Here is a 15846-nt window from a genome sequence, read left to right on the forward strand (position 1 = left end):
GATGTGTTCCCTGAAGACGATGGCATTTTCCATCAGGATAAGTTAGGATAAGTGTCCATGTTGTAAAACTATAATTGTGGTATTGTGTTCGGGGAACATGGCAGTCAATTCACAGTGGTGCCTTGGCCACCTGATTAGCCTGATGTGTGCCTGATGAAACATACTGTTAAATCATCTGGCCCAGCAACCCACCAGCCCGTAATTTACAAAATTGCATGACCTGTGCTTATTTTCTATCTGGTACCATGCACCTCTGGAAACTTACTAAGGTGTTGTTGAATTCATGCAATTGATTATCTGGTGTATTGCATTCAAAGGTGGCCCAACACACTATCATGCAAGTGGTCATAATGTTTTGGCTCATCAGTTATGTGCTGGGGCAAAAGTCTATTACAGGATACCAGCAGTCAAAAGACATGAAATTGAAAATCTTCAGGCATACAAAAACAAAGTAAAAGAATACCCTCATTATCCATTCCTTCTACAATTTGTCAGAATATTTGGACTCAGTGATTTAAATTCTACCTAATTCTAATATTTATATTAAATGTGTTTTGACAATACCCTTACATAACCAGCAGAGCGTTATGAGTAAAGTTACATAAATGATTTATTGGCAGTATTTGATAAAAACATCAGAGTACTGTAGGATGGAGGCCAGTGGATGTTTTCAATGTAACTGTTCCTCTCCTGGTGTAGTTGGTTCTGCCTGTCAGTGTCTTGTATAAATTTAATGCCGTCTTAACAAAAACTACAAACACCCACACACACACACACACACACACACACACACACACACACACACACACACACACAGTTTTATTGTAACCAGTTGCCAGTATCCATTTAGAGTAACCGCATTTTGCAGCACGCATAGCAGCTGTATGAATTGAAACTGTGTCAGTTTGGTGTGATAGGGCTGAGGAAGTATTTAGAGCCATGTTAAGAGCAGTGCTTTATGCAGCTTGTTGGGAATGCATGGTGGGAAATTTTCACAGTAAATGATACGACTGATCCCACAGATATTATGAGGTGTTAAGATATGGATAATTTGGAGCCAAGGAAAATACTGTCTTTCTATTCTCTTCCAGCATTTGCAAACATTTATAGTCTTATGGTAAGACACATTGTCTTTCTACTAAATCACACCCTCTACAAGGACAGTCAACTTTAAGCACAAGTGACACATGGACTCTGAGGATGAATTCGCACCTAAACTGGTCGAGAGTGGCCGGCCGGAGTGGCCGAGCGGTTCTAGGCGCTACATTCTGGAACCGTGCAACCGCTACGGTCACAGATTCGAATCGTGCCTTGGGCATGGATGTGTGTGATGTCCTTAGGTCAGTTAGGTTTAAGTAGTTCTAAGTTCTAGGGGACTGATGACCTCAGAAGTTAAGTCCCATAGTGCTCAGAGCCATTTGTTTTGGTTGAGAGTGTAAATGTCAAATGTCCTAATTTGAACTGTGGTCTGGCATGTAATTACAAACTGTCAGGAAATTTATATAACATTGTGTTTGAGATCTACATGTTATTCAGTTTTCTTTTCTTTTGGTTTATATTCCAGACATCTAGCTCCTGTAATGACATAACAGATGATCAAGTTCATGCTACGGTGTCAAGAGTATTGTGTGTATCATGGAAGGAGAAGACTGACAAGGCCATTTATCTTCCTGAAACAGCAGCTGCCATTGAAGAGGTTGACAATATCAATGTCCAGGTTAGCTGAATTGCAGTTGTCAATGCTTCTCAGTAATTGTGTTACTTTAAATTGGGGACAGTTATGTTGTGCTGTAATAAATTGGCACTTATTCAGTTTTTATTTGTTTATTTCTAATTGTTGATATTTGCTACCTAGCAAGATTGTATCTCCTTTCAACTGTACCATAACTGTTAATCATTAACACCAAGTGACGTCACAGTGAAGGAAGTTTCAAGCAATCTTGTGTGTTATGATGTGCTTTGAGGGCTAACAGTTTTATACTTCAAGGAAATTTCTAGAGTGATTGGAGAAGACTGTCCACATGACATTACTTAAGCAGCTCTTCTGTAGGGTTCTGAAGGAGTAACAAGTCTGAGTCATAGTCTTCATTCAGGTCAATCTTCTTCATTGCTCACAAGAAAGAATATGGAACACTCAATGGAAGACAGGTGGGTTGTGTAATGTAAGAGTAAAGAAAGCCTCCTTTCTCTCAACAGTTGCAGTTAACAATTTTCCATAATTGATAGAAACAATACAGCTGGAAGCCAGTATGTCAGCAGTTCCACTTTTGTGTATAAAACTGAAATTGGTCCTGCCGATATTTCAGAACTGTTTAAGTGTTGTTTGATGACCACATACTTCGAGTGGAATGAACAGTTTTATGAGCAAACAGATGGTGTGGCTATGGGAAGCCCCCTAAGTCCCGTAATTTCAAACATCTTTATGGAGAAATTCGAAGAACAGGCCTTAGGTACTGCCAGCAAAAAACCAAATGTATGGTTCTGATATGTGGATGACACGTTTGAGCTGTGGAGACATGGCAGGGAGGAACTATGCCGTTTCCATGAACATCTGAATAGTATAAACTCGAGAATTCAGTTTACAATGGAGGAGGAGGTAGATGGCGGCAAATTACATTTCCTCGATGTGCTTGTTTTGAGAAACGAAAATGGTAGTTTGGGCCACTCAGTATACCGCAAATCCACGCACACGGACCGTTATTTGCACCGGGATTTGAACCACTACCCACAACAGAAGCGGTCTGTTATCGAGACGTTAGCGGACAGAGCTAGAAATATTTGTGAACCTGAGTTGCTTGACACTGAGATGGAACATATCCGCAATGCACTAATGAAGAACAGATATTCATCCGCCAAAATAAAACGTGCATTGAGGCAGCTATGCATAAATCATAGTGACGTACAGGCTACTGCAAAATCTAAGGCTTTCCTGCCGTTTGTTAAAAATGTAACGGAAAAAATAGGGAGGATCTTGACGAAGCGGAATATTACTGTAATTTACAAGCCCACCAGGAAGATACAGGAATACCTTAAGCCTGCCAAGGACGCTCACAAACCGTTGGAAAAAGCTGGAGTGTATAGGATCCGATGCAGCTGTGGAGATGTTTATGTGGGTAACACTAAAAGAACTGTTTCTAAACGTTTGGAAGAGCACAAGGGCAATTGTAGAAGAGGAGAAACGGAACGATCAGCTGTTGCGGAACATGCTTTCCAGGCAGGGAACCACAATATTCATTTCGAGGAGACGCAAGTACTGGCGGCCACAAGCGGATATTACGAAAGGCTCTACAGGGAGGCAATCTAAATCGCTAAACACCCTAATAATTTCAGTCGAAAGGAGGAGGGCGTGAAATTAAACGGTATATGGATGCCGGTGTTAAAGAAGATGTGTACCACCCGTCCACTACTGGGTGATGGCAACGGCGACGGACAGCGGCCAATTGCACTGAACGTTTTCAAAACACGTGACGTCACGCTGCGGCACAGGAGCGCGCAGATACAGAATTTAGCGGCAGTCAGTAGTGAGCCAGTGGGTGTGTTGGACCTTCCATTGAGCTACGGACCCCCTTGAAGATGTCTCCCGCAGTCGTAGACAAAATGTTGGGAATTGACACAGAATTCATCAACCAACCACGGCATAACAGCCCGGATAATTATAATGGACACTGAGAAAAAGCATTTTGTTCTTTCATTGAGACAACACTCCAGTAAATTGTTCAGAAACTTTTACTGACCAGTTAACTGCAGTGAGCACCCTCTCCATTCTTCTGATCTTGCCTCAGTTGACTTTGTCATGTTTCAACTAAAGTAGAATCACTTGAATGAATGGTTATTTTTCTGGAAATGTAGGGCTCCTGCAGTTATGCAAGATGATGTGCTCAGCTCTGAAAAAACCTTGGAAGTAAATAATTTGATTTTTGATTTCAGCAAAAGGGGAGGGGTGTTAAGTAAAAGACATTATTTCAGTAAATAGAACTGCATTGTGGAACTAATGTAGTTTCCTTTGCATTATTAAAATGTAACAAATACACTCTTAAGAAGAAAAAGAAAAAAAGAAACCACACACACACACCACAAAGGAGTTATGAAAACTGGTCACAAATTGATATTTATACAGGTGTAAACTGAAAACTGTGAGCTTTTCCAGCCGATGGATGAATGTGTGATGCAGTAACACAGTTTCCTCGCACAGCTAGCAAGGGTAATGAACAAGGGACATGTTGATACTAAGGCATAAAGTCTTTGTGATTTTTCAATGTGTGCACTTAGCTGGACAGTAACTAAGCCTCACAGAAAGGTCCGTGAATAATGTACGCGGATTTCAGCACATGAGGGAGGATGTGTCCAAGACAGGACATGTAGCTGGGTTCAAAGAAGGCAGTTGGAGTAATTGGCAAACCACTTAACATTTGAATTGGAGTTATGCCACTACTTGATGATGTTGGCAGGAATGGGAGAACCCTGGCTGAACACAGCATCAAGAAGAAAACTGTCCAACTAGCAAGATGACAGAACGAGAGACACTCACAAGGAGAGGTCCCTGTCAGCTTCTTGAAATCACCTACTGTATTTACTCGAATCTAAGCCGCACTTTTTTTCCGGTTTTCGTAATCCAAAAAACTGCCTGTGGCTTAGAATCGAGTGCAAAGTAAGCGGAAGTTCTGAAAAATGTTGGTAGGTGCCACCACTACTAACTTCTGCCACCGAATATATGTAGCGCTACACTGTCATGCTTTGCAGGCACACAGATAAATACTGGCGCCAAAACCTCTGCGTCAGTAAACAAATTTAAGAAAAGGTGGAAGACGAGCTTTTTTCTCTGCCCCGAGTTTCGACCACTGCTTTTTATACATTATCCAACAAAGTAAATACAAATTCCGTGTTGTTCATCTTCGAACGTAGCAGCATTTCAATGTACTACGAAAATCCAACTGGCAAAACTGTTTGAGATGTTTGTCAATTTGGCCAACTCTACGTTCTGAATTTTTTCCTACCTGTGAGAAGAGATGGTTGCTAATAGGAACTTTTAGGAGTTGTGAATCACATGTAGTACTCTCTTCACCATAAGAATAATATGAATATAAACATTTTGCCATGTATTCTTTCGTGTTTGCTGCTATCTCATTTAAATCCTGTCTGCCTAATAAAGTACGAAACTAGAGTGAGACAACAGCAAACGCGGAAGAATGTATATATCATGTCATGTTTATATTTGTATTATTCTTATGCCTAATAGTGCTACAGTCAGAAATGAAGCATGGCACTTGACTAGATTTTTAAATCTAAGATGACTCTAATTTCTGTGCAGAATGTAAAGTACTAAAGAGGCGTCCAAAGATTTTCAAACGGAGAAAAATTTTCGCTAAACTCTCGTTCAGAACATCTTCTATCATCCGCAGTCTATTATTTGGTTCTTGTTGATCATTATCAAAGAAAGCAGCAGTGTAACAACAAATAGCAGTCTCTTGCCATTGTTTTGCTAATGAGACGATTTTTTTTTTAGTAGTAAGCGGCGGTAGTGTGCACAAAAGCAAGCCATGCCGCGAGCGCTGACAGGCCGTAAACACCCGTTATCAGAATGCGACAAACAATGCATGACACAGTACAATAATGCATTTTCAGCTTAGAGTGACGTAAACACCTATAACAAAGAGAACGGCACTTACCAGATCGAAGAAAAATAAGCAATTGATTCAAACCAGACGAAGCACGTGAAAAAGGAAGGGTACCCGTATAAATACGGACGGAGTGTCTGACGCATAGCAATGGCTACCTGGTAAAGCTCAACTGCTAAGCTTACGACTCGAACCAAACTACTTTACCTGTATCGTCATTCATTCGACCTAAACTGTGTCTCATATTACAATGGACCAACTTTGTTTCGATTTGGAGGTGTGGCCTAAAACATTTTTCTCCCCTTGAATTTCGAGTCTCAAATTTCAGGTGCGGCTTAGATTCAGGAAAATTATTGTCTTGATTTCGAGTCCCATTTTTCAGGTGCGGCTTAGAATCGAGTGCGGCTTAGATGCGAGTAAATACGGTATATGGGATGTATGTTATGATCCCAGGTGTCACACCCTGCAGCCATTCACCCTAGTGACCCTCATATGCGAGCAGGACAAAAAAAGGTCAGAATTTCATAAGGTGGTTTACAGATTTAAAAAAGAAACATTAAACAGATTGCTTGCATGGTGTAATGATCATAGTACAAGCCTCATACGTAAGAGTTTGTGATTTCGATTCTCACCAAGTGCTTTGAACTGTTTTTATTTTTTAATTTTTATCAAAATGACTTTGATCATTTTTTTCCAGTTAATTGGTTTTAGTGTGACTTTAAATTATTTTCCTTTGTGTCATTATTTTGATCACCATATTAACTTTTTCAATTGCTCTCATTTTTTCTTCCTGTAATTCTTTTCCTCTTCGAATCTTTTTGTGTGTGCTTTTAATTCTTTCAATTTATCAACATTGATTTAATTTCTTCTCTTTTGTTGTCCTGTATTTTCGTCCATGTTATTGCATTTGTTATTTCTGTTCCTCATTGTGGTTGAGTTTTGATTTTACTTATAATCCCTTCCTTCGTACTGAGCGAGGTGGCACAGTGGTTAGCCCACTGGACTTGCATTTGGGAGAACAACATAGATTTTCCGTAATTTCTATAAATTGCTTTAGGCAAATGCCGGCATGGTTCCTTTGAAAGTGTGTGGGGGAAGGAAATCACCCGTGCCCTTTAAGAGGAATCATCCCTTCCCTAATCCTATGGGACCAGTGACCCTGCTGTTTGGTCCCCCAAACCAACTAACCAACCTTCTTTCATATACATCTTTATTTGCATTATTTTGTCTGTAGTGCAGTAAGTCTTTTATGTTTTTAATGTTTGTATGACAATTACCATTCAAGAAAAAGTACATCTTGTAATGAAAATTACGTTTTGACACCATTGCACCGTCAATATAAATACACTATTTCATCTTGTTTTTTAATCGATAGATTGAGATGTTCAATTGATTAAATATTATAATAGATAAATAAAAATAATTAAATTCCTGTGCACAAAGATTCCAATTAGGAAAAAGAATGGTGGGAAGAATAAATGAGAGCAGTTGACAAAGTTAATACAGTGACAGAAATGATGTGACAAAGGAATATAAATTAAAATAATGATGAAAGTCACTTCGATAAAGATTTAAAAATATGACATTTCAGAGCACTTGATGAGAATCGGACCTACGTCATCTTGCATATGAAGTTTGCGCTACAAACATTGTGCTATGCAACCAGGCTGAATAACATTTCCTTTTTAAGCCTTTGAACTCGATACAGTTAGGGTGCTCAGTATTGATGCTCAACATTTTGATTTTCATGTACATCGACAGTTATCAACTTTCAAGTGTCACTGCAGTGATGTATCGACAGACAATAACTCTGCTAGTGTGCTGTTCATTTGTTGACAATATGCTTTGTAATACTTGTTTACATGTTGTTATTTCTTCGGGCACTGTTGTCTTTGTGCAGTATTGTTAATTAATATTGTTTCTATGCTATTTTTCTCTAAGTTAATGTTTTCTGTTTCTATATTTCATTTGCTTACATGATTTATTTTTTTCAAATGTGTCCAACAATGAAATTTGTGAGTGTGTGTGTGTGTGTTTTTTTTTTTTTTTAACATGAGTGGTACAGAGTATTTCATTGAAAGCAGTTCAGAAAATGATAGTGATCTTCTTGCTGATATATTGACTGAAAGTGTAAACAGAATGGAAAATACGCACTACACTGAAGTGATTGCACCTGAAACACAACAACCACTACCGCATCCACTTCACAAGGTGCCTGGACCAAAGTAAATGCCACCAATGAGATCTTCTGCAATTGAATATTTCAGTTTATTTTTCACTGCAGCATTACTTCAATAATTATCACTGAAACAAATTGCTCAACTAAGCTATGTATATACAAATGTGCTGCTACTTTGTCCAGCCCATATAAAAAATGGAAGAATGTCACAATAGCTGAGGTAAGATGTTTTGTAGCAGTCATACTGAATATGAGACCTGCCAAACAGCTACATTGTTTCCATACTGGAGAACAAAACCAGCTAAGGAATTTCCATGGTTTGGAAAAATGTATTATGCTCCAAAACACATGTTAGGTGATACACAACTGTGTACATCAAGGAGACTGTAATTTACTATCCGATTATTACATTCATTATCTCTGTAAAAAATAGTAAAAATTTCATTGTTCTTTTGTCATTTTACTCAGAAATATGTATAGATTATAGGTTTTATGGACATTAGTTAGCATTCTTTAAATTAAGTGTAGTGTTAATTGTACAGAAGCAAAATCAAATTTATATAATTTTTAAAGTACTTTTTATTTTGTCACTTGTAAACAATTTAAAGCCAATAAGTTTGACAATCATGGTGTAATGCCACATGGGGTAGCCATGCAGTCTGAGGTGCCTCGCCACAGTTCGTGCCCCCCCCCCCCCCCCTCCACCACCCTCCGCCCCCTCCCTCCTCCACCGCCCTGCCCCCCTCCCTGTCGGACATTGGAGTCATTGCTTTGGTATGGGTATGTGTGCTGTCCCTAGCGCAAGTTAGTTTAAGTTAGATTAAGTAGTGCATAAGCCTAGGGACCAATGACCTCAGCAGTTTGGTCCCATAGGAACTTACCACCATGGTACAACATAATAAACTACATACTTTCACGGGTAAACTGTATATTTTGATATTGTTAAATTGAATGCAGTATGATGTATGGCAATTTAAATAGAACACTGAATGACAATATAAAAACTTGACAGTTTTAGTGTCCACTGCTCGCGTGTTAACACTGTAGACCATCACATGAAACTCCATAAATTTTTCCTGGGTTACTCATAATCGACAGTCCACCAGGATGAATGGTTTCAATGTGTGATACCTAGGATCTTAACGTACATCACTGTATAGATGGTTCTCAAAAGCCGATTCCATTGTTGCGTACCTCTCCTTGTCAGAGCCCTGGATTCATCATTGTTATAGATCTTACATGCCACTATTGCTTCAGTGACCACTAATAGGCAGCTCACAGAAAGGGTGCTGAATTCGAGGCGCTCCTTGTGCCGACTACTGTTGACGTCTCCAGTGCTGTTGGCCACATTCAGCCTGGAATCACATTGATTGAAGCAGAATTGTATTCAGTGGTGAGTTCCTCTTCAAACTGAGCCCCGATGACCAGTGAAGAAGTATCTGGAGACGTCCTGGACAACTGTGGGATACCAATCTGGATGCTGCCCTCCAAAAGCCCGACTGTCAGGAGTAATAGTGTGGGGTGTCATTTCATTTCATAGCAGGACCTCTTCGGTCGTCATCTGTCGCACCCTTACAGCACAGTGACAAGTCAATGATATTCAATGTACAATTTCGTTGTCATCCATGGAAAGCTATTCTAGACTTACATTTCAGCAGGATAATGCTTGCCTGCTCACAGCGAGACTTTTTATTTCTTGTCTTTTGGTTGCCAAACCATACCTTGGCCAGTAGTGTCACTGGGTCTCTCCTCATTTGAGAATGTTTGGAGCCTTATGGGCGCCCTTGAACCAGCTCAGGATTTTGATGATCTAACGCGCCAGGTAGACAGAATTTGACATTATGTCCCTCAGGACATCGAACAACTCTCATCAGTCAATGCCAAACTGAATAACTGCTTGCATTAATGGCCAAAGGTGGACTAATGCATTCACATTATTGACTTGTTTAATTTGTGATGGCCTTTCTCTGGAATAAATCATCCAGTTTTTCTGAAATTGTAATGGTTTGTTTGTCTGTATATGTACATCACATCTACCATCCCATTTGGATGTCTTTGTTGTAGACCATTTCTTCTTCTTCTTCTTCTACTTCTTCATTGTCATCTTCTTTTTAGTGTGTACAAAGGGTCAGAATTTGTTGTTCCCCCTTCCTGGTCCTTAATTCGATTATAATTGAATTTATGTGAGCGCTTTTGTTAATCAGTTATGATGCCTTGTGAAACAACTTGTTGCATGGACTTTGTGATAAATGTAGATTGTAGCATATTAATGTAAGTGACTGGATTAGAAACATTAAATATTTCTTGTAGTTTAGCAATTGCATTTACCTGAATATAAGATGACCTAAAGAAAAATTGCTTCATGAGAAAATTTATTTTTAAAATATTCTAACAGATCAACACCATTTATTGATTGTCTATATCTTGACGATAGAAGGAGGAATAAAATAGCAAAAAGAAATGGTTTACATTAATGTTCATCTTCACTTTCTTTTTGCTTACTGTATAAGCAAGTCATCTATGTTATCTATATCTTTAATCATCATCATCATCCTATAGGCACAGCTGTTTGGTTGTCACAAATATTTGGCTGTTTCCGCAAATATGGTTAGATTTCCAAGGTTTTTGTTATAGTGGGATCTGAGGACACAGCGGAATACATAGCGAATTTCACATCTATATTTGTCTCCTACTTACATACATATTGTCTGCTCATTGCTCTTTCATTGCATGGGTAGTAGCAACAGCTGTCGTCCCCCCCCCCCCCCCCCCCCTTTTCATTCCCATATTCCCATCATACTTCAAGGTGAGTGTTGGCAGCATTGCTGCATGAAAGACTTAAGTATGCCAGTATCCCCTATTTACACCTTCAACGTCTCCAGCATAAATTTATACTTTTGTGGAGTATGTTTGGCAGCACAATGAAATTACCTGCACACCCACGACTCCTCTCCCCATATTTGACCCATTTCTCAGCCAAGCTGGTGATGCTGTTTCCACTCCAACCCTTCCAAATTCTTCAAAATAAATCTGCTTGTAGCCTCAATTGCAAAAGTATTCCCTGTAAATTCAAGATGACTCCCATATTAATCTATTATGCAAAATAGAGATGTTGATCTCAGTAGCAATAGTTTAATCTGTGAATGTACTATGACCTTGTATTTTTGAATCACACATTTTGAGAAGAAAACCAGCTCTTATAATTGGATAAATACAGTATTTAATTCAAATTATTTAAGTACTTATAATGGTGATTGGAAAGGGATCTGGTGAAGAAAAGGTTTAGAGAAGTTCTGAAAATTTTAGCCTTTATAGTTTTTGGTGTGCTGATTATAAATGTCACTGTTACCATCTCAAGTGTTCACAAAAATGGAAAAAAAATGCATGAAAAGACACACAATGCAGTTCCCCCCCCCCTCCCCCCAACCTGAAAACACTGTTGCAGTTTTCAAGCCGCATTACTTGTCAGCATTAAATTGAGTAGGACTAAATTAACTTACAGTTTTGATTCCATAATTTTCTTTGTCCATTTTACTTGTCCATTATGTCTTCTTGGAGCAAGTGCACACCTAATCAGCTTGTTTACTGTTCTTTTTGCATTCTCATTCACTCCATTTGCTGTCATCCATTTATCTAATTGTTTCTCAGCCTATGTATTCCTAGCATCACGCTAGTCCCATTTGTTTGACTCTCTCTCTCTTCCCCCATCATCGCCCTCTACTGGCCATACCTCATTTTCATGAGGCTTCATTTTTAATCTTGTTCTCACGTTGCATTTGAAGAGTTTTATTTGTTTCAATACACTGGAGCATGATAGACAATAGTGCATTGGGTTCTGAAAGTGTAATGACAGAAGCAAAACAGGAAGACCTATAAACATATTGTAAAGCAAGATGGGGAAGGTGAATGTCACAAGGGGAAAACATAGCTTACAGATAATATCAGAAACAATGTACGAGGGCAGTTCAATAAGTAATGCAACACATTTTTTTTCTGAAACAGGGGTTGTTTTATTCAGCATTGAAATACACCAGGTTATTTCCCAATCTTTTAGCTACACAACACTATTTTTCAACGTAATCTCCATTCAATGCTACGGCCTTACGCCACCTTGAAATGAGGGCCTGTATGCCTGCACGGTACCATTCGGAGTCGGAGCCAACGTCGTACTGCATCAATAACTTCTTCATCATCCGCGTAGTGCCTCCCACGGATTGCGTCCTTCATTGGTCCAAACATATGGAAATCCGACAGTGCGAGATCGGGGCTGTAGGGTGCATGAGGAAGAACAGTCCACTGAAGTTTTGTGAGCTCCTCTCGGGTGCGAAGACTTGTGTGAGGTCTTGCGTTGTCATGAAGAAGGAGAAGTTCGTTCAGATTTTTGTGCCTACAAACACGCTGAAGTCGTTTCTTCAATTTCTGAAGAGTAGCACAATACACGTCAGAGTTGATCGTTTGACCATGGAGAAGGACATCGAACAGAATAACCCCTTCAGCGTCCCAGAAGACTGTAACCATGACTTTACCGGCTGAAGGTATGGCTTTAAACTTTTTCTTGGTAGGGGATTGGGTGTGGCGCCACTCCATTGATTGCCGTTTTGTTTCAGGTTCGAAGTGATGAACCCATGTTTCATCGCCTGTAACAATCTTTGACAAGAAATTGTCACCCTCAGCCACATGACGAGCAAGCAATTCCGCACAGATGGTTCTCCTTTGCTCTTTATGGTGTTCGGTTAGACAACGAGGGACCCAGCGGGAACAAACCTTTGAATATCCCAACTGGTGAACAATAGTGACAGCACTACCAACAGAGATGTCAAGTTGAGCACTGAGTTGTTTGATGGTGATCCGTCGATCATCTCGAACGAGTGTGTTCGCACGCTCCGCCATTGCAGGAGTCACAGCTGTACACGGCCGGCCCGCACGCGGGAGATCAGACAGTCTTGCTTGACCTTGTGGCGATGATGACACACGCTTTGCCCAACGACTCACCGTGCTTTTGTCCACTGCCAGATCACCGTAGACATTCTGCAAGCGCCTATGAATATCTGAGATGCCCTGGTTTTCCGCCAAAAGAAACTCGATCACTGCCCGTTGCTTGCAACGCACATCCGTTACAGACGCCATTTTAACAGCTCCGTACAGCGCTGCCACCTGTCGGAAGTCAATGAAACTATACGAGACGAAGCGGGAATGTTTGAAAATATTCCACAAGAAATTTCCGGTTTTTCCAACCAAAATTGGCCGAGAAAAAAAATGTGTTGCATTACTTACTGAACTGCCCTCGTATCAGTGAAAATTTTATTGCAGCCCATGTTAAGAGGGTTAACAAGGCAGCCGTCCACAGCTCGTGATCTAGTGGCTAGCGTTGCTACCTCTGGATAATGGAGTCCCGGGTTCGATTCCTGGCTGGGATGCGGATTTTCTCTGCCTGGGAACTGGGTGTTTGTATTGTCGTCATCATTATCATTCATGACAATTGCTGGATTGGATTTCGTAAAAAATTGGGCTGTGTAAAAACTGGGTCTTTGTATGGACGCTGATGACTGTCGTCATCATCATCATCATCATCATCATCATCATCATCATCATCAACAACAACAACAAGGCAGTCACATCCAACAATTATTTTCATCTGTACGTTTCTCTGCAATCAAAATTATATTTTTGTGTGGATTGTGATTCTGCGGCAGTTCGTGAATGAATGATGAAAGGTGATTTCCCATGGCTAAATAAAATTCTGTGTGCAGTGTTAGGACTTTAAAGTTCTGGGAATGTACTAAAACCACAAATTATGAGTTAGACAAACCATAATGTGACATGTACAAGCTATTTTAGATTTAATATCAGCAGATAGCCAGTGTTGTTTTTCCTGCATAAGGAAGCTTTATACTTCATCATATAGTGAAGAAAGGAAAGAACTGGTCCTTCCAGGAATGTATAAGGTACCTACACAGATATTTTTCTCTCTCGAAAACAAGAATGAGAAGTGTGAATTTTCTGTGCACAAACTGCTGGATAAGATTTAAGGTGTCTTCCACGTAGAGGGGGGAGGTGGGGGGGGGGGGGGGGAGGAAAGCTCTGCTCTTTATAATGTAAGGAAGCAGCATACTAGTAATGATGTATCCAAATAAATTGCTATTTATTTTCTTCAACAGAACAAGTGTCAGTATCATATCAGATTCTCCATGACAACAGAAATTCTCTTCAGTTAAGTTTTCAATCTTTCATTAATACATAATACTGGTCATTACACTGTCATCTGAAAGGACACATTTTGCCCTTCCCTTGACATTGTTGTGTTGGAAAAAAACATGGGATCATTGACAAATGGGAGAAAAATTCGACCCCTGTTGTACACAGTAATATGAGTGACGTAATGTCAAATTAATTTCTTTCATAATTGCAGGAAGGTTTATAACTGTAAATTCACAAGAAGTATGAATCCTGAAAGTTAAGTTATGTATTGGGATTTTGCTCACTTTGCAGGAAGGGTTTGTATTCTGAAACTTTTACTGTCATAAGTATACCTGTGAAAGCTCATATGCAACACTTCTCTCAATTTGTTTTCAGGAAGCAGATTTTAATATTCAATTTCTTGTTGTTTGTATCACTCCAGAAAATGTAATTGTTCCATATCAAAATATTCATTGAGCAAAGACCATACTACCAGCACAATTCATGGGAACTTGCGGAACTGGTCAGCTAAAATGTTTTGAATGGAATTGCTTGCTGTGGAATGGGTCCATAGCCTTTATGCACTTAGTAAGAATAATTGTTACTGCGTGTGTCTCTCAAAAATTATTTTATTCTTTTATTTAGTATGATTGTAATTTTGAGTACTACTCATCTTCAGGCAGAAATCTCAAATGCAAATATACATTTAGGCACTGCCGCTATTTAAAACTCCATCAAATTTGGTATTCAACTGTCAAGCAGAGCCATTAAAGTGTGGAAAATTATGTTACTGTTGTGGTTTTTGCCTGGTTTTATGTTTGTGTATAGTATGACCTGAACACCGTTTGTACTCATTTGGAATGACTGCCATATTTATGCCTGTGTGTATATTTGCATGCGAGATTTCTGTCTTAAGGTGGGTGATACTCAGAATTGCAATCACATTAAATAAAAAAAATAAAATTGTGTTTGATGGCCATAAGTGGAAACAACTGTGTTTGAATGAAATGAATAATGATGTAGGTATAGTTGCAATTAAGGTGTAAGATCTTTGTAATATTTAATTATCTTCGTAATCTATTATTCGTTCCATGCTTGACTTCTTTTGGCTTTATATTGAAAGTGAAAACCTAGTGAGTGTTCCATGGTGGAAGTAATTTTTTGGAGGAAGTCAGCCAAGATTCTTCTTGTGAAGTAACCTTTGCAGGTTTAGTAACTACGACAAATACTTCATTTGCTTTTGTATGCTATGGAAAAGACTGGAAGATTACGTCATGAGGCTAATGTGGTAATATTTGATCAGCCATTTTATCTGAAGACAGTATATACCCTAGCAAGTTGACACTGAAATCCTGATGGATACCATCTCATAATGTCTTTTCATGGTAGTAATGGGGGTTCACAGTATAAGAGCCTGGCGTGAAGAAATGGTTCAGCATCATCTATGCCTTTTGTAGGCGATCATAGGGTGTTGAGAGAGAGGACTCTGTACTTCTCAGACTTTCCACAATAAAAACTACTTTCATTTAAATATTTAACTACAACAATGTATTTAATCTTGTCTATAATATAATGTTGCAGGCACAATTTAGACAACATGTATATTTTATCCCTGCAAATCGTTCTAGTTCCTCATTATCTTTCAACACTTTTTAATGTTTATTTTCATTAGTGGATAGAGAATTCAGTAAACCAATTATATGAATAGCCCACTAAGAAAGAAAGAAGAATATTTTATTGTGTAAATAACAGAATTGATAAAAATTTGAAATATTGAGCAAGTGATGGACCACCAGTTACTGTAATTTCCATAAACGCTTACTCCAAGATGCTGCAGTAGACAAGAAAATTCATTAGGTTCATAATTGTAGATAA

The 15846-nt window shown here is 39.1% G+C and overlaps 1 protein-coding gene across 1 annotated transcript in view; it reads left to right on the top strand.

Moving 5' to 3' along the window:
- The window catches only part of LOC126457252 (ubiquitin conjugation factor E4 B), a 284736-nt gene that overhangs the window by 40773 nt on the left and 228117 nt on the right, over nucleotides 1-15846 (top strand). Inside the window, exon 6 of the mRNA XM_050093409.1 lies at nucleotides 1565-1717. Coding sequence (XP_049949366.1) covers nucleotides 1565-1717 — 153 coding nt within the window. The remainder of the gene's footprint in view (nucleotides 1-1564; nucleotides 1718-15846) is intronic.

Source organism: Schistocerca serialis, chromosome 2 (genome assembly GCF_023864345.2).
Source record: "Schistocerca serialis cubense isolate TAMUIC-IGC-003099 chromosome 2, iqSchSeri2.2, whole genome shotgun sequence".
NCBI lineage: Eukaryota > Metazoa > Arthropoda > Insecta > Orthoptera > Acrididae > Schistocerca > Schistocerca serialis.